Source organism: Bacillus rossius, chromosome 1 (genome assembly GCF_032445375.1).
Source record: "Bacillus rossius redtenbacheri isolate Brsri chromosome 1, Brsri_v3, whole genome shotgun sequence".
In the NCBI taxonomy this organism is placed as follows: Eukaryota; Metazoa; Arthropoda; class Insecta; order Phasmatodea; family Bacillidae; genus Bacillus; species Bacillus rossius.
In genome coordinates, this window is record NC_086330.1 from 119,522,611 (window position 1) to 119,548,593 (window position 25,983).

Sequence of the window (25,983 nt, forward strand, 5' to 3'; positions counted from 1 at the left end):
TAAAAGTCCGTAAAACACTGGTAAATGTTGTCATTCTTGGAATTCCCAGAAAGTCTCATTGTGCAAAAACTTTTCAGACATCACGGATTACGGCTAATTTACACAACAGTTCAAGCGTGATCCTCGTGTCTTACAAGCTCTTCTCAGCTGCACGGCAATCCTCATTGTGGCCAGAGAGCTGGAATTGAAGACCTAGTCCTCCATCAATACGTAGTGCTCTATGATGGAAATCTTGCAAAATTATCGGTAGACAGTAGATTTTCTTTTTTAGCAACATCACTTCATAAATCAAACAAACTTTGGTACTAAAACTTAATACAGTACTCACAGATTCCTACATCACATGCAGTTTCATTCATTGCACAAAACGTTATTCTTAGAAAGTTCTAAAGAACCAACTTATTATTAATCGTCTTCCATATAGCTGTTTTATAAATAAAGTTAAATGCAAAGCACAACTGTTTCTAGACCTGTCATATTGCAATGTCGAGTAAGTAATACATATTTTTAGCATAAAGTCTGTGGTATTTAAGCAGCAATTACAATGCACTAATGACATTTCTCTTAAATAAATCAAATTTATTTACACCAGTAATAATAGATTCAAATTTTCAACAAAAAAAATGTGCGCTCAAATGTTTTATAAAACTATTTTCTGACAATCTAAAATGTAAACATTGAGAACTACCTATAATCATATGCATATTGTATGCACCAATTGTAAGCAACCAGCAGAAATCAACTATGACTTTGGGGCTAGAGTACAAACTTGTTTCCACTCCCTTATCCTTAAATGGGGGTGAAATAGGGAACCTTCCATTTGCCATAAAATTAAAACAAATTGTTTGTTGTTGATTAGTTTATTAAGGGACTCTTAAAAACCAACAACAAGTTTATACATTTATTTTTAACACTTATAAACATCAAATAATGAAATAAATGTGTTAGAAAAAATACTGATAGTTTTATACAGCATATACATTTTGCCCTAAAGTATTTTAATTTAACAAAACAGTTATATGGTTACTGCCTCTTCTTACTTGATTTGATAGCACGGTTCTTTTGTTTTTCTGCTCCAGCAAACAAAGAGGTTAGAACTTCTGAAAATTCTGGAACATTGTAATTGAAGTTGCTGTTCAACTGCTCCATTTCCTGGGGGTGGAAAAAGAATGCTGATCAGTTTTCACTTTTTTGTACCCAACACATTGTACAGGAAAAGTCATTTTTCTTTATTATTCCATGACTAAGAAGACTTATTCAACTACACCCACCCATCAAAGTAATGCTGTGCAATGTAGTTTTGAATTAGTGCATGGATTTTAAGTAACACTGTTTATTAAACAGTGCATTTTTAATTTCCATGCACGTACAATAGCAATGGTAATTGTGTAACATTAAAAACAAATTGAATAAATATTGTGACTAATCAAAAAAACTATAGGTTACCCTTTCCTTAGTAACTATTCACATCTTTCATTACCTATTTACTTAAGCTCAATTAAAATTGTACAATAATTTATATTATGCAAAAATATTTCTGATGCCCGTATGTGCTTAGTTTATATTACGCCATCCCGCAAGTCAGCAGCAGCTCTGGTAAGAAACGACAGAAACTTTTAAGATTTAATGGCAATCACATGGTTAGCTATTCAAGTGTTGTAGTTGGGAAACATGCATTTAATACAAAAGTGTCATGGAAATACGTTAACAGGTTAAATAATCTTTCATGTTTGCAGAAATGTAAAGGTTATGTTTTTGTAATCTTATTAAATATTAAAAAAGAGCTTTTATTTAATTAATTTAATTATTATGTCCCCTGGAAATCTTGTAAGCACATGTTTAGTGAGGAAATGTAGAGCACAGCCAAAATCTATCACGTCCACAATACGGCCTGGAATTTTTTTATATATCTTTATTTTAGGATGTTTAGTCTCATAATGTAATGTTAATATTAATATATTTAGATGTGTAGTTAATACTGTAAATTAACTTAAACTGGGGCAGAAAACAAAAATCAATGGCTGGATAATGAATTATTTTGACTACATTCACTTTATTTTTCTGAAACGAATTAGGGTATTACTTCACAAGGTGTAGATGTAATCATTTTTATCTGAATATTTTTCTTTGGCTGTTGGATCTTGGGGCCATGACATTTAATTTGGAGAGGGAGAAGGGGGAGCAAATGCTACAGGTTCAATTCCTGGCCAGTTCAGGGCTGTTCAATGTGTTCAACTTCATATCTGCACGTTCAAATTCTATTCTTCACACATTTAAAATTTATTGAGAATGTATTTTATGTACCTGATTAGGTTATGCATGCTTTCATGGAGGTACAATACAGAACATGACAAAAATAAAATCTGGCAGTGAAAACGAAAGTCAGGAGAAAAGTTCTTTCAACTGCTTTTTCAGGTATCCAGAAAAAAAAATTGTTTTTAAATTTTATTGACTTAAATGTGTAGTATTTTCAATAGTAAACAAAAGAATATAAAAACACAAAGCTGCCACATCACAATGTACTTATGGAAACAATAATGCTGTGGCAAAAATGTTTACACATTAACAAAAAGCCTGGGGTAGTGAGTTCTTTTTACATTAGACTCTGAGGTGCCATCAAAGAAAATTCGGCCTCTTGTGCTAAACAAGATACAACTGCTTAAAACAAGACTGCTTTGCAACAAAGACTAAACCAAATATATATATATACACACACACACAGCACACACACAGCACAGTTAATGGATTAGTAATATAAGATTAGTCTTGGTCTAACAATTTCATTTAAATTCCCTAACACATTTTTCTATTCCCTGACTTTTCAGAAATTCAAAATTCTTTCAACTCCAGATTTTTCTGGATGCTGGACACCATCGCTTTGCACATGGCAGCATGCCATTAGTTTGGAACACTAACACAGTATCTAATAACATGGTTGCTGAGTGGATTTCACGACTCTTTGGTTCAATGACAACCTACCTAACAACACCAATACTGTATTTACCTGAAAATATGTGCCTGAATATAATGCCTTCCCAAACTTTTTTATTATGAGTATATGAAAAAAAAAAAAATTTATGGTGTGGAAATCTTGGTGCAAGTACATAGAACTTTAAAATTACTTTAATAAGTAATTTAATTCCATATTTACTAAACTTTTTCTGATATCACCAGTAGAGTGATTTACACTGCCTCTTTTGAAACACCAAGTAGTCATTTAGAAAGCAAAGCATGCAGGGTGATATATGGTGGTCCCCCTGGGAGAGTGATAGAAGAGGGGCGGGGGTACCTTAGCCGGCAGACACAGCGTGGAGAGAAGTGGAAGTAACCCTATGACAAACTCCATTTGTACCCTCTCCCTCATCTTGCGTTTCATCTCTCATTGTCGCACCTGTGCAGAGGTTCTAGGCTAAACAGGCATAAGTGAGGGTTTACAGGCAGAGCGTATAATTTTGACAATATAAGCAGTGGTTGAGACAGTAATTAACAGCAGTTTTTGATACAGTAAACCATCACACATTAATAAAACAATTGTCTAAAATAGGAATGAGTGTCAAATATCTCAAATGGTTTGGTAGAAATTTGACAAATAGGAACTTTTTTGTTTCAATCAATAATATTAAATCTGACTTACATGTTGCAAATTCTAGTATTCCTTAAGGTGGTAAACTATCCCCAATTCTTTTCAACATCATATTGATATTATAACTAAAGCTTTTCAGTTGGCCTTCTTTTTGCCAATGATCTAAAAATATTTAGAAAAATAACTTCTCTTCAAGACTGTCACCTTCTTCAACACCACATTTCTTCTGTTCTCGAATGGTATAATCTAAATCGCGTTGACCTTAACTACAGGAAAACCACTACCATAACTTTCTCAAGAAAATATAATCTTATTTAGTGATGGGATTTTCGATACTTCGATACCTCGATACCTTCGATACTTGACGGTATCGCAAAGTATCGAGTATCGAAACTGTAAGTTCGATACATTTTTTCGATACCGGAATGCTTGTTCATTTGTATTGAATAAAGTTTTGAGTCGCCATCATACAACATACAACTACAGTAGAACCTCGATGATTACGTTCCCGTTTCATACATTTTCCAGTGTCATACGCCGATTAACTTTGGTCCCGCCGAAAGTACTACTATATTTATAATGGTTTACTTTCCCGGAACATACACTTATAAAATCATTAATTTCCCGTTTCATACGTTTCTACGAAGCGGAAAAGTCCTAAAATTCACAAATTTTTTTGTTAGATATATTCCTCCTGATAAATTACGTTTTAATTAATGCTTTTATTTTGAAAAACGTTCATTGTTTACCTTTGAAAACGTAAGAAAATAACTTTATCGCACCATAGATATGGATAGTATCAGGAAGACTGTGCACTTCGCTAGTAGCATCTATGGCCAGCGCCAAGCGAGACTAGTGGCGCAAATTAGCAATGATTATGAAAATGGAGCACGCGCTTTACTAAGGCACGGATCTCATATTTTGTGTATTCATTAATCTTTGAACTGAATATACCAATTTGTTATTGTTTTCTTACGATCTGATTGTTTTGTATTTTACGTTTCTCAAGTTAAAATTTTATTGAAAATTGTTCTGTTGCATAAAGTTGTTTGTAAAATGAAACAAACAAGCAAAAATTTCTGATTTTCTATTTACAATAGCCTAATTTTTTTATTTCTAATTTAAGCTTGGTTAATTTTTCCCCCCTCCAAGAAATGACTTCAAACATTTTGTAAGGCCACTGTTTCTCATGTCAGCTTTACTTGATTATGGACTGTATTTTACATTTATGGTGGTTTTATTATAGGTATATATAATGATGAATTCATATCTTTCATTAATATAATGCAATTATTTACACATTATGTATTTAAGTTTAATCTGACATTGTGCTGGTATGCTAGATTGAATTTATATAGTTTAAAACTAATTTATGTTATTTGTAATAATTGTTACTTAACCCTAGAACTCTGTCTGGGGTCATTGGGGACCCCAAGCATCTTTCATGTGGCGGAAGGATGTCTAAAATTTAATCTACAAGTCTGAAGTTTAATGACTTTTCTTGCAGCATTAATTAGTTTGCTCATTGAAATTTACGACAAGTTCTACGCACTTGTTTACATACAATTCATAAAAACAGTTAAGATGGGGTCATTTATGACCCCAGATAGATTAAATGTAACTTTTGCTAAGATTTCAAAAACCTATGTATATCCCAGAGATTTTAATGTACATGAGTCGGGTGGGAGTACAAAGACTGGTAGACACTGGGAGTTAACTGGTTGTATTGCCAACTAATTGTTTAGTTTGTAATTGTCAATTGGTTTTCCCGTCTAACACTTTTCATTCCACCAGTCAGGTGGACAACACTGATTTCAGAAAGCGTAATTTGGCAACATTGATTTTAGTACACGTTAGTTGGCTACTCTGAGTTGGTGATGCTACCCTTTGTTGTTATTGTGAGCTAACCTCAAAGTTGTAGATTGAGATTGTTAGCTAAATAACAATTTTGTGTGGGTGTTTTGGGATTCATTCTAGTTCAGTTATGGAAGGTGTAAATTTTGCACGTGGCTACAGTGTAGAACAAGCTATGGAAGACTTGTTTCATAGCAGCAGTGATTCAGATGGTAGTGATGCTGATGATGATGGGACAGAGACACAAATAGAAGAAAATGATGACATTTGTCTGAATGAAATTGAAGTAGAAGAAAATTATACTTCGGATGAAGAAAGAGAAAACCAAGATACAATAATTGTAAGTAGAAGTAGAAATATTGACTGGAGTACTAAAGAACCAACAGTTCGTAGGTTACCATCTCGCAACATACAACGATTTGTATCAAGTATTCCTACTACAGTTGTTGTTAACTCGGCTACTGATTGCTTCAAACAGTTTTTTACAGATGAAATGATAGATATTATAATTCGGTACACCAATCAACGGGGAAATGAACTGAAAATGTCGGGAAAACTATTAGACTGGCGTAATATAGACAGGCGCGAGCTAATTTCATTTTTAGGTTTGCTGATTATGTATGGTGTACAAAAGGGTCGTGGGAAACCTATTGAAGAATTTTGGGATTGTGAATACGGCATTCCTCTTTTCCGTGCTACTATGTCACGGGTACGATTTCAGGCAATCTTGCGTTCCCTTCGTTTCGATGATTGCAACACAAGACTTGAAAGAAAAGAAAGGACTGGAAATAAGGCTGAACCTATACAAGAACTATTTGATTTGTTTGTTGTGCAGTGCAAAACATCTTTTATACCCTCTAGTAACATTACTGTAGATGAACATCTTTGTGTATACAGAGGTCGATGTAGTTTCAAGGTCTACATTCCTTCCAAGCCAGGAAAGTATGGCATTAAGATTTGGTGTGCTGTAGACTGTGAAAATGGTTATTTGGTGAATCTTCAGATTTACACTGGAAAATCATGTGATGGAAGGGAAGTGAATCAAGGCAAGAGAGTGGTCACAGATTTAGTGAAACATCTAGCTCAGAGTGGCAGAAACATTACCACTGACAATTTTTTCACGAGCTTTGACTTAGGTCAAGAATTGTTGAAAATGAACTTAACTCTTGTAGGCACTCTACGCTCTTCACGAAAAGAAATCCCAAATGAGATGCTACCTTCAAAAACTAGAGAAGAAAACACCACCAAATTTGCATGCAGTGGCAAAACACTATTAGTTTCTTATGTTCCAAAAAAAAATAAGGCTGTGATTCTCTTGTCTACACAACATCAGTTATTCTCAGTACCAGTAGAAAACAACTTGAAAAGAAAACCGGAAGTTGTATTGTTTTACAACTCCACAAAATCAGGCGTTGACACACTCGACCAAGTGAGCCGTCATTATTCTGTAAAAAAGGGAACGAAACGTTGGCCGTTAGCTATATTTTATGATCTCGTTGATCTTGCTGCACTCAACGCCTACAGACTTTTCTGCGTAGGCTTAGAGAAAACAGAGAGACGTCTGTTTCTAATGAAGTTGGCTAAAGAAATGGCAAAGCCTCAAGTGGAGCACCGTGTCGGTTTACCACAAGCAAGAAACACGGCTATTGTTAGTAGCATCAAAATGTGTGGATTTGGTGATATTCTAGAAAAAAAACATCCAGAACCAACCCCAAACAATCAAATGAGAAAGCGAGGAAGATGCTTCATTTGCCCCCGGTCAAAGGACACCAAATACAGTTCAATCTGCAAACGATGTAATATATTTGTGTGCAAGGAACATTCTGAAACATTAACTACATGCAAAAACTGTGAAGACGAGTCTAGAATAAATTCTGATGGAGGTGATTGAATGATGTTTGCAGTTAAGTGAAAGAAACTTTTCAAAATGCTGCAAATGTCGTGTAATACTGTATAGTGAACACTAAGAAACATTAAACCATGCAATACCTATGGAAATAACTGGATCAAATTCTGATAAATATTTCCGATACATATTGGCAGTTCAGTAAAATTTTCTTAATGGATTATAGGATGGGGTCAAATATGACCCCAGACAGAGTATTAAGGAAAATTGAGCAGACAGAGTTGTAGGGTTAATGGGAAAATATTTTTCCCTGGAGTATAGAAAGTATCGAAAGTATCGAACTGAAAAAACAATACAGAATTGAGTATCGAAAGTGTGGTATCGTCCCACCTCTAATCTTATTGTATTTGATTATAAACTTGATAATCAAGCTATTGTAAAATTGTATTGTTTCAGAGAGTTAGGTATCTTGCTTGATTCTAAACCTTTCTTTCACAATCACATTGAAACACTTAGATCTAATGCTAATAGAATGTTAGCTCTAATTAAATATATTACTTTTAATCTAACCTAGATTCAATACTTAGTCTTTATATAGCTTTGGTGAGTCTAAACTTGAATATAGCTCTGTTACTTGGAACAACTTTACTAAAACAGTGACAAATTAGATAACTAAGCAACATTATAAATCAAACATTAATATTATTCAAAAGGTTGATGTTCACTTTTTTATAGGATCTTTAACTTTACAGCGTGAATTATTAGAAGCTATATTTATACATAACTGCTACAATAATAAAATTATGTGTAATTATCTATTCAACAATAAGGATATTCAAGTATCAACCTTCAACAATCATCACAAACCTTTATTATGCACATTAAGTAAGACTAATGACATTTTATAAAGAACTATTTCTAATTACAATAAGTGTAGTAGTTAGTTTCCTCTAACTGACAATAAAATAAATATAAAAAAAATCTTACCATCTTATTTTTATATATATTTTTTGTTGAGAATCTAATAATAATATGTTGTATATACTATGTTGCTTAATTTATAAAGTTTTCATGTTAAATCTCTTATTATCTGTAGCTATTATTATTTTTTTTGTTATTGATTTGTCTATAGTATCGTTCTGTCTTTATCATTTAAGTATTTGTGTTTGTTGTATTGTACCTACCATCCAAGACCTTAGCCAAAGGTAGGCATGTAACACATGTTAAATAAACAAAAAATTGGTTGTCTGTAAAGTCGGTTTACAGACAATAGTTTAACGTGACGTCATAACAAAACATTGATGAAATGATTGCCTACTTTTATGAATAAAATTGAATCATTTTTATAAAATTATCACTATTTTGTATGGATGCAAAGGAGTGAAATGAAATCTACAATTTAATTGATAAATTTACTTTTATTTGCACTCATTAATTCAAATATGTTTATTACTTTAACGAAGAGATTATTTTAACTATAACTCTTATACATGTTTGCTATTTAACTTCAAGATGGTCGAGAATGTTTTACGCTTTTTCGCAATTACACATTTAACGACGAAGTTTGTTCGTCGTGAAATTAAACGTAGAATTTCATAAAAATGACCTTGCAGTTAATAAAATAAGTATTAGAAAGTTTAAGAAAGAATTTTGGCTTTAATCTCCAACCCAGACGCTCGTGGTGCGCTGGGGCAGAGATTAAAAATCGTTGAGAATATTTTATGTTTTTATGTCTTCCAGTGCTCAAAATGATATGGAATTGTTGCCCCGGGCACAAAATTTTATTTATAATTCATTAATAATAACTCCCCTCGCAATAATCAAAAGAAAATATGTATTAATGAGTGCCTGGTTGCCGCGGAAGCGGGTAAGGTAGATAGCGCGATTTGTTCGGTTGGCGTCCATCACCGTAGATGGCAGCACCGTAGGGGAATAATATTATTTTGTTTTTATAGTACAATTTTATAACAAATACGCATCCCAAATACACCAAATTATTTATAATGTGTTACAATATTTTTTAAAACATTGTGCAAAAGATCCCGGGTGTAATTTGAATTATTATGTGTAACTGTAAAACACCATTGTTCGTACAAAAACGTATTTGAAAATTCAACATTACTTTTAAATAACCGTACCGATTGTGCTGAAAATCGGTGGACGATCGTTAAATTACATAATATTAATAATTAAAACGAAGAAAACATAATTGAAAAGTCAAATTGATGGTTGTTACAATCGAGTGGAAGTGAGATGTGGCGCAAGCGTAAAATAAGCGTAATGGGACACACCGTAGTGGAACAATGTGCGTTACGGGACACTTTTTCATGCTTGCAGCCAGCGTTCATCGATTTATTAGACGTTGTCACTTCAAAAATAAAGTGTCTTAAGTGATGCATTTAAGAGGCAGAGCATGAAGTTTTTCAACTATGCTGTTCCCAATGGCAAGATACAAGTTTGTGATTACAGTCAACTTTTGATTATTCGCGGTAATGAAGGGGCCGAGGCCGCAGATAACCCAAAACGCCGGATAATACACTTTACAATTTTTTTACCGCGCAATGTAAACAAAAACGGTCAGTCACCACCCCCCTTATCGTGTAAACGACCACGGCCGCGACGGAAGGCAATCGGAAGTACGGTAATGTGTTACAGTGAATAATACTAGTAACTTATGTACCATTATGTGCCAGTATACATATATACAGTATTAGTATATATCATTATATTAAATTGTACGTACTAATTTATGCAATTGTTCAATATCTTTGTAGTTATGTAAGAAAAAAATATAACAGATGCAATAAAACAAACGAACAAACTGAGTGGGGTATACAGGATGTATAAAAATTCATGTTACAACGCTTGAGGGTAGAAAGCTCTTATTATTTGCAACCATTTTTGCCAATAAACATGTTGCCGGAAACGCGTAGTTAAGCCCCTGTAGCCCCAGAAAGAGTCAGCGTAGGCAACCCGTTGTAGTGTTTTATGTTGTGGATGTGCGGGCGTTCGAGTAGAGAAAAAACCTTTTTAATTGTGGCACAGATTTTAATTTCACTCTGAAATCAATCACAGCTTCGGCTTTGTTTCACAACATTGAAATTGTTGCATACGTTTTAACAACGTGACAGCCTAAAGCAACGGCTCAAAAACACGCCCACCTTGAGCGACACAGAGGTGGCAACGGCGAATCATGTTTTCACGGATACGCTGGAGCATGTGTGGAGTCGACCTTATGATTTCGAACGCTTCAATGATTCGCTGTGTAAGCTCTTCTACAGTTTCTACTGGCGTAGCGTAGATAAGCCCTTTTACGTAACCCCACAGAAAGAAATCTAACGGGGTTAGGTCCGGTGACCTTGGCGGCCATGCGACAGGGCCCACTCATCCAATCCATCGGTTTGGAAATGTTTGGTTTAAATACTTTCGCACTTGCAGGGAAAAATAGGTGGTGGCCCGTCATGTTGGTACCACATCACACGTCGGACATGCAATGGAACCTCTTCAAGAAGACCTGGTAGTTCGTTCTGAAGGAAGTGGAGGTATCCGGCGCCGGTAAGCCGTGGCGGAAGAAAAAAAGGCCCGATGAGTAAGCCGTCAACAATACCGGCCCACACATTAAATGAAAAACGTTCCTGGCGAGCTGTAACACACGTTGCATGCGGATTGACATCATTCCAAACATGACTGTTGTGTGAATTGAGAATAGCGTCTTGAGTGAATTGGCTTCATCGCTGAATAAAACCGCTAACTCGGGGTTCCTCAATACTCTTTGAATGTACCAACGAGAAAAGGTCATGCGAAGAGGATAGTCCGTTGGACCCATGTGTTGCACTTTTTGAAGGTGGTACGGGTACAAGAGTTGCTCATGAAGAACTCGCCAAACAGCCATTTTGTCAGCGTCCATATGGGAACCTTCTGCCCTTGTGCTTGTATCCGGACTCTCCTCAAATCTCTGAAGTACATCTTCTTCAAAACTGGGAGTACGAACCCTGCATGGAGCACCAGCATTTGGTCTTGTGACGACACATGTACCAGTATCACGCATTCGCTGAGTAAGTCTTGCAAACATGGTGTGAGCTGGAATCCTACGACCCGGATATCGTTCTTCGTACAGACGACGGGCGGCTCGTCCATTTTGTCTAGCTTCCCCGTAAACAAGCAGCATGTCCGTGTACTCACTAAACGTGTACTCCATTGAGCTCCACTAAAACGTCGCCCTTTTCAGAACCACAGCGAAAGAAATGACACCACGATTTTGCTTGTACGACAGAACAGTCAACGACAGACCACCAGTGATATCAAAACACACTGCGATGTCAAGCTGCGCAATGCTATGGCACGGCACGAATGGAAGAAAAGAGGTGAAGGCGCCACCAACGGAAGTAAAAAGGGGCCACCAACGGAAGTAAAAAGGGGCGGGGGTCAGCATTTGACATTGTACAGTTCTCTCGAGCGCTGCCCGGCATCGTAAACACGTAATTCACCACAGCATTGTCTGTCTCTCACAAAGCCGAACGGGTTGCCTACGCTGACTCTTTCTGGGGCTACAGGGGCTTAACTACGCATTTCCGGCAACATGTTTACTGGCAAAAATGGTTGCAAATAATAAGAGCTTTCTACCCTCAAGCGTTGTAACATGAATTTTGATACATCCTGTATATATAATGCACTTTCACATCTCATTACTGTCAAATAAACATTACATATACACTCATTTTACTTAGGTTTGGTGCACACACGGCAATTTTCTGTTGACTTTCCGGCCGTTTGGAATAAGAAATGAGGTACAGTCGAGTGTATTTAAGTCAAATGCTTCAGGCGAAAAAATCTCGGCCTATTAGCTCACGTGTTTGTCTTGAGTATGTTTATACAAATACGTATGGTCGTATACGTATGTCGGTATGTGCATATGAATATGTAATGTAAACAAGAATTGAGGAAAGATAGAAAGTTAATTTATAGACATTTTAAAGCATTAAAAAACACGCAAAAATACTCACACATCTTAAACATGCAAAAATTCTTTAGGCCTACACAAATACAATTGGCAAATATGTAAACATAAATGCATGTACATAGATGCAGTAGGGGTACATTCTACTGTACAGCTGTTAGGTACGCTAAACAATACAGGCTACTTTGATTGAAAAAAATTTGTAATAGACTTTTGTTTTTGCGATGTGCTTTCTTTTCTTCTAATTGCACTACAAATTTTTCTTAAGGCGATTGGTGCATGGAAAATATTACGACAAAACTAATTTAACTGTACATATTTATTTTTTATGCTTCTTTATAAGACATAATATACCTAGAATATTTTTTATTACATTTTTTTTACTGAGTTATGTCATTTTAAATGCATTTATTTTTATTCCAAGCCAAAATTATTTAGAAAACACATAATTATGTTAAACTTAAGTACATAATTATGTTAAACTTAAGTATAGTTCAAGAAATGAGTGTACGAATAGGTTTCTGCACCTATAAAAGTAAGAAAAAAAATTTTTCATCGTCAAAATTACAGTTTAATATTGAAAATTTCCATTGATCATTGCTGGACTACTTCAGGAGCGATTTAAAGAATAAATTTAAATGAAAATGAAAACATAATTGGCAGAACACTATTGAGTTATGTATATATTTTCATATCTTTTTTTTTTTGATACGATCCGACTCAAAACACGCCCTCTGGAGTGGCAGTTCTAGTGCTGCGTGTAAAACTCTCGCCGCCGGGAAGAATGTCCCCGCGACGTGGCGCTGAGGGCAGCGCTTGTCAGAACCAGGTGGTCCGGTGGAGCTCCAGCCAGCTGGCCCTGCCTGCGGGAGGGGAGGGGGAAGAATGGGGTGTACATACCTGCCAACTTTTACGGATTGTCCGTAAAATTTACGGATAGAGGCGTTGTTTTACCGTTTTACGGAGCCCTGATTTTTTTTACGGATTTCGAAACGTTTTTAATAAATTTAAAAATTTGTTGAACGGGTAATTTCAAGTTTGTAACGACGAGGCTATGTATGAGAGTTGAGAGAAACAAGCGTTGACGTAGATGCCAAACAAAGAAGTATCTTTGTTCTTGACATCGTCGTTCTCATTGGCTCATTCTAATGAATCAAAAATTAAGTTACTGGTCCGTTTGGAAAACAAACGCCACTCAGGCTCTAGTTTCCAAACATGGTGGAACGATGCAAGCAGTAAATAATGGTGTAGAAGTATTGCGAAAAGTTTTATTTGTTCTGTTCTTTTATATTTCCTATATACCTTACACCAATACGAAAATGGACGAGTAATTAAATATATTTTACTAGTTTCGCTGTGTTTTCCATCGTATACATTTTTATGTTAATAAGTAGCCTGTGTTTCTTTGAAGACTTTTGTTCTTAATTTTTGTGCGTCTTTTTATGAGTGTTTTTAACGTGTTTTAAAAATGAGCAAACTGAAGAAGAAGTACTTCCAAACATACAAGGATTCTTACAATGAGGAATTTCCGTGTATACAAAGATCACAGAAGGGCGAAAAATTTGTGTTCTGTTTAGTGTGTAGGTGTGATTTTAATATAGCGCACGGTGGTAAACATGACGTAAGCACACACGTTAACTGTCCCAAACACGTTGGGAATGTGAAGAGTCAGGAAGAGAACAAGAAAATTAGCAGTTTTTTCAACACTAAAAACACCAATTCGGACGTTACGAAAGCGGAATGCCTTTTTGTTTCCTTTTTAGTGGAGCATAACATCCCACTCAGTGCAGCAGATCATGCTGGTGGATTGTTCAAAAATATGTTCACAGACTCAAATATTGCAAAGCAATTCACTTGTGCCCGCACGAAAACAACTTGCATTTTGAATGAAATGGCAAGTAATACATTGTCTGAAGTTGTTGTGCATCTACAGACAGGGCCTTTCTCTGTTGCAACAGACGGGAGTAACGACACAAACGAAAAATTGTACCCTATTGTTGTCACATTTTAAGACAGCAAACAGGGTAAAATTGTGAGTACAGTTCTCTCCATACCTAACCTGGAAGGCGATTCTACAGGGCGGAATATAGGTCAGTTAATCTTATCGCAGCTAGAATCGAATGGAGTACCACTGAATCATTGTGTAGCATTTTGTGCCGATAATGCACCTGTGATGGTTGGGAAGAAGAATGGTGTTGCTGCATTTTTAAAAGAAAGGCATGAGGAAATAGTGGTTATTGGCTGTGCATGTCATTTATTAAACTTGGCAGCAGAAAAGGCAGCTTCAAGTTTGCCAGTGAATGTGGATGAAATGTTAGTAGACATTTTTTATTATATGGAAAAAAGTGCTAAACGAAAAGAACGACTTGCTATATTTCAAGATCTTCACTGCAAGGAATCGAAAAAGGTACTGAAGCATGTTGTAACACGGTGGTTATCTCTCGCAAGAATTTTGACAAGACTTGTTAGTCAGTGGGAACCATTACTCAGTTTTTTCAAAGAAGAAGTGTTGATAACACAGAAACCATCCCAGTCTGTGAGTATGACATCATACAAAATCCCATTAAGTGTAAAGAAACAAAGTAGTTCTAGCACAGAAAAACAAGGGAAAAGAGAATTACAGTAGAACCCTGTTATAACGAATCTGAAGGGAGTAGTTTATATGTTCACTATAGAGGGGAAACTTTATATCTGGGAAAACTTTTATATTGGCAATACATACTCAAAAGCAAAATCTTAACTACACATAGGCCTAAGCCATGAAAAGAACGAATTAAAATACTCAAAGCAACAGTTTTATGAGCAAATGCAGATAATATTTTTAATGAACTACACTTTCTATTACCTAATGGTTCTTGGAAATCGGCGTATTATCCTTTTTTCGGGCATTTAATACTCTGTGACGTTATCGCAGCTTGAGAAAGAAGATTGTTCAGCTAGTTTAATATTGTACTTAATGTGGATTTTGCAATTCCCAGTTCCTTTGCTATTAACATGTGCGGGACAGTGGGGTTGGAGTCTCCCTTTTCAATAATGTCCAGTTTATCTCGCACAGATAATGCCTTACGTTTTTTAACGCGTTTTTCACCGTTTTTATGTACGTATTTCTTATTGAAGCACATTTGCAACTTAATAACACGTAATTATTTTTACCGTCAAAAGTAAATAAACGAAAAATAACGAGTCTGGTGCATCAAAGATTACAACGTATCATTTAGTATCGCAGTTGCTAAAGCTGGAACGAAATTTTCTCACTTTCTATGGAAAAATTTTGTCCACAGAGTTCTATCTAGTGGTAGTCTTACGAACCTTACCCGATCAAAATGTTCGAAACGTGAACGATAAAAATGAGACATTAAAATATTGAATTTGCTGCTATAATGTACATACGTATTTGTGTGGCGGTAATTTATTTATAATTTTGATAACATAATAAATGTACACGTGTTCGCCCATTCTTTAACTATTCAGGGAAAACTATTTTTTATTTTCACCAAACTGATTACCATTTTTGGCTACACGTAGCCTACCGAGGCCACTCGAATACAACTTGTTTATAATATGAACAGTGGACAATCGAGTAGCGTATTGCTGAGAAAAACTTCAATGTGATCCAGAAGAGACGTTTTGTGAAAAAACTTTTAATTATATGAAAATATTTGAGATAAATGTGCATTATGTCGGCAAAATTTGTTCGTGGTACACGGGAAAACGTATCAACATTGACAAAAGTTGTGCGCTATATCCAATAAATTAATACATAACCTCAAATCATTTTGCCGGGACTGAGACGGAAATTCACAATAAACTGGAATTCATTATAGGCGGGTTCACTATAAACGGGTTCTACTGTAGTTCCTGAATCTGCTTCTAGCAGCAAGAAAATTGCATTGACTGATAAGAAGTTTGACAAGCCAGTTCTTAAAACCAGAATTCTTTTGCAAGTAGGGAAGAAAAATTGTTTCTGTTTCTGTCTTCGAATTTGAACAAAGCTCTTTGTGCCTTTCTACTTCATGTTATGCCATATTTTGAGAAAGTAAATGTAATTCTTCAAGCAGAATCGCCACAGATACATATTTTAAGAGAACTGTTAATGAATTTGCTGAGAGACATTCTTGTACATTTTGTTAAACCTAGTGTACTGAAGGGCAGTCCATTACTTGAGGTACAGTACCATTTACGTCATAACCAAAAAGATGATGGTGAGTTAATGATAGGAAGTCACACAACAATTTTAATAAATGTGCTTGAAACCAAAGAGAAACATGTGTTCTACAGCTCAGTAAGGAAATATTTCATTACTGCATGTGATTACATGATTAATAAGTTTCCTTTTAATAGTGAAGTTATAAAACATGCAGAAGTGGCACGATTGAAGGGAATTGAAAATGCACAATTTTCCTCAGTGCGTTACTTTGTGAAATTGTTCCCCATTATCTTGCCTGTGAAAAAAGAGGAAACTATTGATTTGGCAATAGATGAACTCCATAAACAATTTGCAAATGTGCAGATTGATGACATTTCGGCTGTTGTGGATAAAGATGTGTCGATTGATGTGAAATGGGCAGAGTTATCACATACACAAGGAGTTCAAGGGGTTTGTAAATATGACAGAATATCAAGGGTAATGCTGTCCATTTTAAGTATACCACACAGCAATGCCGAATGTGAACGTATCTTTAGCTTGGTAAAAAAAAAAAGAACAAAATTCAGATCATCTATGTCAAGGGAAACACTCCAGTCAATCTCTGTTCTCAAATGCAAGAGGTCTGGACCATGTTATCAACAAAACTTCAGCAGTGTTTTCCTGCAAGCAGCAAAGAAGGCCACTTCATCATCATTACAAATGAAGCAGAACACTACAGATTAATTTTTTTTCACATAAAATTCATAAATCATTCATCCATCAGTCCAACATTTTTTTTTAAGGTAAGACCACCTTAATGTTTGGTTTATTGTTCTCAGTGTAAGTTTTGGTGTGGTTAACATTGTTGTTCTAATTTTTTAAAAAAATATATTGCTTACAGCAGCACTAGAAATATATTTTTAGAGTAGTTCTGCATAAGATTTTGTGGGTCGAATATAAGGTTATGGGAAAGTCGAGAAATTGATATTGGTTACCAGTACTTAGAAATTGCCGCACGTGATTTACGCCAAATTTTATAAATTCTAAAAGTTTTACTGATGGGAGTTTCAAAAAGTTGGCAGGTATGGGTGTAGAAGGAGGACGAGAAAGGAGGCCGAAGAAACGAAGGGTCTGTCAAGGTCGTGCTTCATAGTGGCGTATCTTCGCTCAAGCAAGGAAATTGTCTCTGTACAGAAAAATTCGTACAGCGAAATTCTTTTTGGTGGTTGTTTACACATATGAATACATTTTTACCCTCCAGATTAATATGTTTTGACAGCATAGAACATCAGTTGTGTATTCCGGTTAGTTAGGGTATGCTATATGCACACTAGAATGACAGATCTAAATTTAACCAAAAAAAAATAGATTTTATATTTATTAAAATCTATTTAGAACATCAAATCAACACTAGGCTATTCTCGTTATATGAAATAAAAAAAATTGAAAATGTTAGCTAGCGATGCCAGAATGCCGGGCACACTAATTACAAATGTCCTTTTGTAGTATTACATTGCACAGAACACTGAAACCTTAATACTTCAAATGTTTGTTTACAGTTTTATTATTCTGTGCTACGTTATTTAAATTTATATGTTTAATTTATTTTGGGTTTTGAACTATATTTCTGACATTGTTACAGACGTTTGGGCTTTTCTGTATGTAATTATTAAGTAAGGTAAGTGTACCAGAAGTCGTCATCGCACCAGTAGTCGTCACTTATAAATAAAAAAATTAATATTAAGTGCAAGTATGCAAAGTCTCGCGATTCGAACGTATTAAAATTCAGATTGATAGTCACTTATTTTTGTCGACATAAAGATTTTCGGAACGCACCCGATTACATAAGGGGAATTCCCGCATCTAAGAGGCTGTGCACCATACTCCGAGAAGTGGTATATACTGCTGTTGGTTTGTGCTAAGAAGGTAAGTAATTAGTTTTTTCAATTATTGCATTCGTATTTCTTTCAGGGTAATGTTTGCATTTTTATGTTTCTAAGAGGTGTTTAGCAAAATATCTGGCATATTAAGTCTAGCGATATTATGCAAAGTTACAAAAAAAATGTGGGTGACGAGCACTGGATCACTTAATACCATAAATCACCAGTTTTCGTCATGCCTGACGAACACTGGTACATGTCAGTTATTTTTAAAATCGAATATCTGCATTCATTAAAATGTATATTACATCATGATAAGTTAACTGTGTTTGTAAAACATCCAATCAGTGATCAGGACCAGTAGTCGTCACAGGTGACGAACACTGGTACAGAATCATGACGAATACTAGAACATTAGCTTAAAAAATACATACTAAAATTAGAACTATTTGAAAACTTACCCTCATTAGTGTATTTTGCTTCCTCCCCGATAATATATAATTTTGGTTACATATAAGTATTGGATTATTTTCATTAAAATAAACATTTCTCGATATGATTTGAAAATAGTTTGTAAGTATTTCATTTGGTATTAGTTTGATGTCAAATCATAAATTAACACAATAAAACTCATTTGCAGTGCCATGCTGAGAGGAAGCATACTGAAATATGAGCCCCACCAGATGGAAGAGGCTTTGCAGGCTGTGAAGGACGGGATGTCCATAAAACAGGCAGCGGAAAGACATGGTGTTCCGAGGAACACACTTTCGGATAAAGTAAAGGGCAAGACACCTATAGGACGAAAAATGGGACCCGAATCTTGGCTTAAGAAAGAGGAAGAGAGCATGCTAGTGCAGTGGGCTCTTTCTCTCTGTAAAGCAGGATTCCCGATTACCATAGACGACTTGCAGAATAGTGTGCAGCAGTTAACTAAGGAGTTAAGGAGGCCTTTTCCTTTTAAAGATGGGCGGCCAGGTAGGAAATGGTGCACATCTTTCCTTAAAAGGAATCCAGGTTTAACCTTGAGAACTGCACAAAATCTGACTTCCAGTCGGGCAGCTGTCTCGCAGGAACAGATATCAGCATGGTTTAGGGAAGTATACAAGTACTTGGAGGAGAACAAGCTGGAAGATGTCTGTCTGACCCAAGAAGAATTTTCAACGGAGACGAGTCTGCTTTTTTCCTGAACCCTAAGGGTAACAAAGTTCTGGCCAAAAAAGGAGACAAAAAAATTTTTCAGCAAGTCAACTCTGACGAAAAGGAATGTATCACTGTATTACTGACTGGGAATGCAGCTGGTGAACTTTGCCCACCACTGCTGTGCCTCAAGTATGAAAGGCTTCCACAGGATATTGTAGCAGGAATACCTTCCGAGTGGGGAATTGGCAAGTCACCAAATGGTTGGATGACTGGTGAAGTATTTTATGAATTTCTGACTAACATATTTCACCCATGGTTGGTGAAGAAGGAGATAACTTTACCAGCAATTATTTTCATTGATGGCCATTCATCACATCTGACTCTGAACAGCAGCACATTCTGCAAAGATCATGGGATAGTTTTAGTGGCGTTATTGCCTAATTCCACCCACATACTGCAGCCCATGGATGTCGGAGTCTTCAAGCCACTCAAAAGTGAATGGAAAAATGTAGTTCATGAGTGGCGACTGCAGCGTGTGGCTCACAAGGAAGACCCCACACTAAAGAAGAAAGATTTCGCCAAACTGCTGGATACTGTGATCGCGAAAGTTGTCACCCCAGAAATACTGCAGCACTCGTTCAGGAAAAGTGGAATTTTCCCATGGGATCCTTCTGCAGTGGATGAGGACAAGTTCGTTTCTAGGCCCTCCAGTGTCCCATGCACACCAGCATCAACACTTTCCTCACCTACACCCAAGACTCCAGAAAGTAATATTGGTAGTTCTCGGGTTGTTGAGCACTTGGAAAAGTTTCTGGGACATAACAAATTGAAGCTTTTCAATGAATCGGGAGATGTGTGGCAGGGAGATGTTAGAGACATGTCAATATTTGAATATTGGAGACATGTTAGAAATTACGACAAGGTCGAAACCAGCTCTTCTGCCCAACATGAGGAACCACACCCCCAAATTGAAGAACCAACAGTACCTGAAAAACCATCAAACCCTCCAACTGCTGTTGAAGAAGAACTACCAATCATTGAAGACACCATTTCCTCAATTAATCCTGAGCCTACTCCATCAACATCCAAAGATCTTACTGCTGTGCCCACAGACAAATCCATTCCCTCACCCTTCAAGCGAGCATTGTTTTGGCCTTCTCAGAAAACCAAGTTAAAGAAACGTGCACCAAGAGAGAAAATTCCTTCTGTTGCTAGTTCGAGTGCTTGGCAAGATTACTTTTCTAAGAAAGAGAAGGCCAAAATTGACTTGCAAAAGCAAAAGGAAGAACGGGCAGCTGAAAGATTGCGAAAGAGGTTGGAGAAAGAAAAACAGACTGCCAAGAAGAGGAAAGTGGATGACAATTCTACATCATCATCATCGGAGGAAGAAATCATTCCTATGGAATCTTCTGATGAATGGAGTGGGGAACATGAAGAAGAAGAATGTGTAGAGTTAGAAGAGGTGACTGATGAAAATTTGCGGCCTGGATCTTTTGTTCTTGTGACATTTATGGGTGGGAAAAGGGGCGCAACAAAATACAGATTTGTTTGCATCATCCAAGAAACTGAAGGGGAAGAAGTAAGAGTTATGGGCATGCGAGCTCAAGACGAGAGTAAGAAGGTATTTGTGACAAAAGAAAATGATGTTTCTTATGTAAGTAGGTCACAGATTAATGGCATTCTTCCATCTCCAAGCATGAATCAACAAGGTGCCAGGGTCAACTACATTTTTAGTGCATCTGTTGATGTTAATGAAAATTAAGTTTAGAGAACTTGTGGAAGATTGCACGAACTAATACAATTATTGAACAATAATTAATTAGATAATTTTTAAGAAATATAACTTTAGGTTTAATTATTTTCAATGTTTTATTGCATTTTCATTAGGCAAATGTTCATACTGTTGTGAAATTTAATCACGAAACAAAAATGATCACTTTAAAGAATGTTTTTTGACTGAATATTTTAAATACTTGTACATTTTTTGTTTTACATGTGTTATGTAAAAATGTACTTAATAACTTCTTATCACGTTTGTATTTTCCAATGTTTATATGTAAGTGTTGGCACAATGTATCTTGTTTCCAGCTTTATTTATTGCGACCAATTGCGACTGCCGAAAGCAATGTATAGGTCGGTAAGTTGAGTATAAGTAATATAATTTTTATGTTTGTGTATTTACATTACAATGTTATGTTAGCAGTTCCATTTAATAGTTTGCATTATCATTTAAAATAAAGTGTTAAACCCAAAATGGTACTATATAATAATTGCAAATTCTTGTTTACAATCTATAGGCATCGAAATTACGCATGACGACTACTGGCACAAAGATGTGACGAGTACTGGTAAATACGAAAATTGGCATGACGACTACTGGCTCAAAATAACACTTTTTTTAAAATTGTAAATATACTAAAATTATTTGTTTTTATACAAAAGTGAGTTATATTATTGTAGAGGAATGTTTGAGGTTCAACTCAAACACATAATAAGCGCTAATACACCAAAAAGGTTAGGTAGGCGATTTTTTTTCCCTTAAATTGTTCTTAGCATGACGACTACTGGTGCACTTACCTTAATTGCGGCTTTTGGAATTACGTTTTTCACGGCCAGAAATTGCCAGAGGTTTCGGCGGAACTTTCAAAAAGTGCCTCGAGCCTATTGTTGTAAAAGTTGCTACTAAGAAGAAGCTTAGTTTTGGCCGTTTTGGTGCGTGCAGCTCCGCGTCAGGACGTTCCTGACGCGGGCCTACCATAAGTTATGTTACATGTGCGGTAATAATAGTATGTATAAAAACATAAAAAGGTTATCATCAGACTGCTGATGGTATGATAAGTTGCGAACGGGAATACGTGATTTTAAAGTTATTAACGTCAGAAGATATCATTAGTCTAGGTATGGCCATTTTGGTATTACTCTATCACTAACACTGTACTGACGCCCTGCAACTTTTTAACATTGCCGATTGATATTATGACTTTGTTGATGTTGCTGGGATGAACTAAAACCAGCCGCTATTAAATATTATATTTACTAAATTAATTAGCCTCTCAGTAATATTAATGGCACGATCATATGAACATACAATGCACAACCATCTTAGTCGTCTTGAGTCTATAGGTCTTATGTTTTATCGGACAATTGATTTAATTTATGAGTTAATGAATTTTTCGAACCGTAAATCCATTTTTTAACTCTACGTGAAACATTGACATTTGCGAAGTCGTGCCCATGTACCTGGCAACGATAGTTAAAAAAAATCGGAGTGATATTTTCGTCAAAAGGAATTACTGTATTGAGGGATACATGGTATTTGTTTATTCGTGTGTAAGTAATAAATCAGTCTTAAAATCAGTTAATTATTTTGTCTTCCTCTTTCGTATTCTAATTGAGATAAATATCAGATAAGCATGTGTTACTTGTATCACGACATCTAGGTATCGTTTATCAGTAATTAATATTTTATTTTATTTTTTTGTTAACTAATATGCATAGGGCAGTGCACTAGACATCACTACCTGTGTGTAGTGTTGCGTTACACTTTTTAACGCATTAGAGTTCACATAAAATGATAAATCCAAAATTTCGTTTAAAAGTATAAATATCAGCGATCAATTTAATTAATGTCCTGTATAACTCAGTGAGTAAAACACTCAAAAATATGTATAAGACCTGTTAACCTAAATATTTGTTAACAGTTAAACTGAACAAAGATGTGTTAGTGTTTTTTTTCTTCCGTATATTAGAGGTATGGGACATCAAAATACGCATCTGTCGCCCATTGACTTTAAATACAGAATTATAAACTACATATTGTGAAAACATTCTGCAACAGTTTTTGCTGAATGGAAAAACACGGATGAGAAGACAGACAAAATGTGTTTGGTAAGTGATTTTTCGTCAAATGAAATGGAACAGGGCAGTGCTATCAGAATGAAAGTACAGAACTACTTTTGTGCAAGGAAATGAATTTTACAAAGACATTTTAAGAGAAATCACCTTTAAATGAAATAGATCTTGCTGACATGGAAGAAATATACTTAGATTTAGCGGCCAGGCCCCTTTCAAGTGACGACATTTCTCTTGAAGGGCTGAAATATGTTTCTGGCTATATAGCTCACCGTTTCAGAAATAAATATCCCTACCTTGGCACTACGGATTTCAATTCGGAGGACGATAGCTGGATACATGTACAATCAAAGGGTAACTTAAAATGTCCCACTAATGAATTTTTTGAATTAATAAAGATAGCTGAAATGTGTTTTGATAATGTTCATGGCAATAATTTGTGCAAAAAAAGAGCGGATTTTTGAATCACTGACTAAAATTATTTGCGGAACTACTGAAAATAAATATCCAGAAGAAGTTATATACTGTTTTGTCAGGACAAGAACGTATATGCGTATCAAGTATTTGAACATGAAATATTTTAACGAACAAGACCAAAAACGCAAAGAAAGAAATAAGATGAGGAAAACTACCGTCTAAGATTTTTCAGTGCGATAGTGTCCACTTTCCTTCACCATAATATGTATGTTCATAATTTATTTACGATGTTTTTTAATTACTATATTTAAGAAAAGCATTTATTGTGAATATCGCAGCAATTATGTAGGGCTTAAGGTATTTATTGTATTCCAAATATTGAGTATGTCATTTTTATTGCCTTTATTAAAAATAATATATATGTTAACAATGTAACAAAATTGCGATATTTTTGTATTGCTATTGCAATTTCGTTTCTTGTAAACATTGTAGACTTTTTCATATTGAAATTAAATTTGCTACAGAGTTGTTTGTATTTTAATTTTACAGTTATAAGATTTTCTATATGTTGTTTACTGTTTACAAACATTTGAAAAATATTTCCTTAACCATATTTCCATTTTCATGGCAATAGTCTTGTTAGCTTTTCGGGTAACTCTTCCACATGGATGATAAGATGGTGCGACATCTAAAACATATCACACCACCTTTACATAACTATTAAAGCACAATGTTTCCTTGTGGCGTAGGTGATTTAGAATTTCCATTTATCTAGAACAATGCGCTTTCAGAATGTTTTTTAACACACAGTGTTTGAAGGTCTTTGAAGAAAAAAATTGACTAGGCGTTTTATTTTTTTGCAGCTGAATTCTGGCACGTGCATGAAATATAATTAATCCGTAGGAAGCGCAATGGTTTAAAGTATTGATGTTGAAGATTTGAAAAGATTTATTGAAATAGTGTGAGAGAACGAGCGAGTTGAGTGAGAAGATGTGCGGGAGTGGCAGAGGTTAGCTCTCAGCCACATGACGTGCGCAGTTGCGAACAAAAAAATAATCCATTCCGCCTCCCCATGGCGAAGGATGAGTGAAAGAGAAACCTGCTAAACCTTCCCCTCCTCCGGGCACGATAGAACCGTATCGGCTGTGTGTTAGAGGGAGAGCGAGATACAATCTTCGAGGTTTTGTTAGTTACCGCTAGATGGCAGGCCGCAGAGCAACCGCCAGCAACACCCTTTCCATCTGAAGGCCATCTCGCCACTGATGAGCTGGAACTAAGCTCCTGACCTCCCTACATAGTAACAGTCACCCACATAGGCATCTAGACTCTTTAATGATCATATGATACAAAATTCATTGTTTTCGGGCCTGTGACCGTTTTTTACTGTGCCTTAAGGTAAGTTTGTCTGACAAAAGTGTATCATCTTCCTGCTCTAAATAATCCAGCAAATTATCAGCCCATTCCAGAACTGCTGAGTGTGTAATACGCTTCTGTGGAATAAGGTCACCATCACTATCAGGAGCACCGTCATCTTTTTCTCCCGTGTGACCTTGGGCGCGTCGCACTATCTCTGTGTCGCTCAACATCTCGTAGCCTGGCAGAGAACAGTCCACTTCAAACCATTTGGTGATGCAATCACTGTCAACATTCTCGCACTCTTCCATGCGACATAAAGAAGCCACTTCTCTGCGGAAAATTTGTCATCCTCAAACCCTGTGAAATCTTCAATTTCAATGTCAAGGAAAATTTTCTTCCATGATTTAGTGATGGTTGTACAAATGATTAAATTCCATGGTTTTGAAATTTCACAAATAGCATCCAGTACAGTTAACTTCTTCCAGAATGTCTTGAGATCAGCACCCTCGTTGATGTGTCGCCTAAGAGGACTGCCCCTGTACAGTTTCTTCATTGTTGCAATAACCCCTTGATCCATGAGTAGAATGAGAGACGTCACATTAGGTGGCATATATTTAAAGATTATTTGCCCATCGTCCGATTTATAAACCTCTGCACTAGGATGTGATGGCACATTGTCTAGTAGCAACACAGCTTCGAGTGGGAGGCCTTGTTACAGCAACCACGCTCTGATTACCATTTTTGTTACAGCATTGTTCATTAATCAAACCAAAGCAGATAGAAAGTTAATCACGCTAAATGCTGCCATAAATATTATACACTGCTGTAATGGTGGACCTTTTAGTTTCAGAGGGTCATTAGGAATGAACAGAAACAAGGTGTGATTCCGTCTGAATATAATTACACTAGAACCTCGATAATCCGAGCTGGATGGGACCGGGGCCAACTCGGATTATCAGAACCTCGGATTAT

General features: G+C 35.9%; 1 protein-coding gene across 1 annotated transcript in view; it reads right to left on the bottom strand.

The window, feature by feature from the left end:
• Window positions 1–841: 841 nt before the first annotated feature.
• The window catches only part of LOC134543256 (ER membrane protein complex subunit 7 homolog), a 46,928-nt gene continuing 21,786 nt past the window's right edge, over window positions 842–25,983 (bottom strand). The window contains exon 4 of the mRNA XM_063388170.1: window positions 842–1,152. Coding sequence (XP_063244240.1) covers window positions 1,024–1,152 — 129 coding nt within the window. The 3' untranslated portion in view covers window positions 842–1,023. The remainder of the gene's footprint in view (window positions 1,153–25,983) is intronic.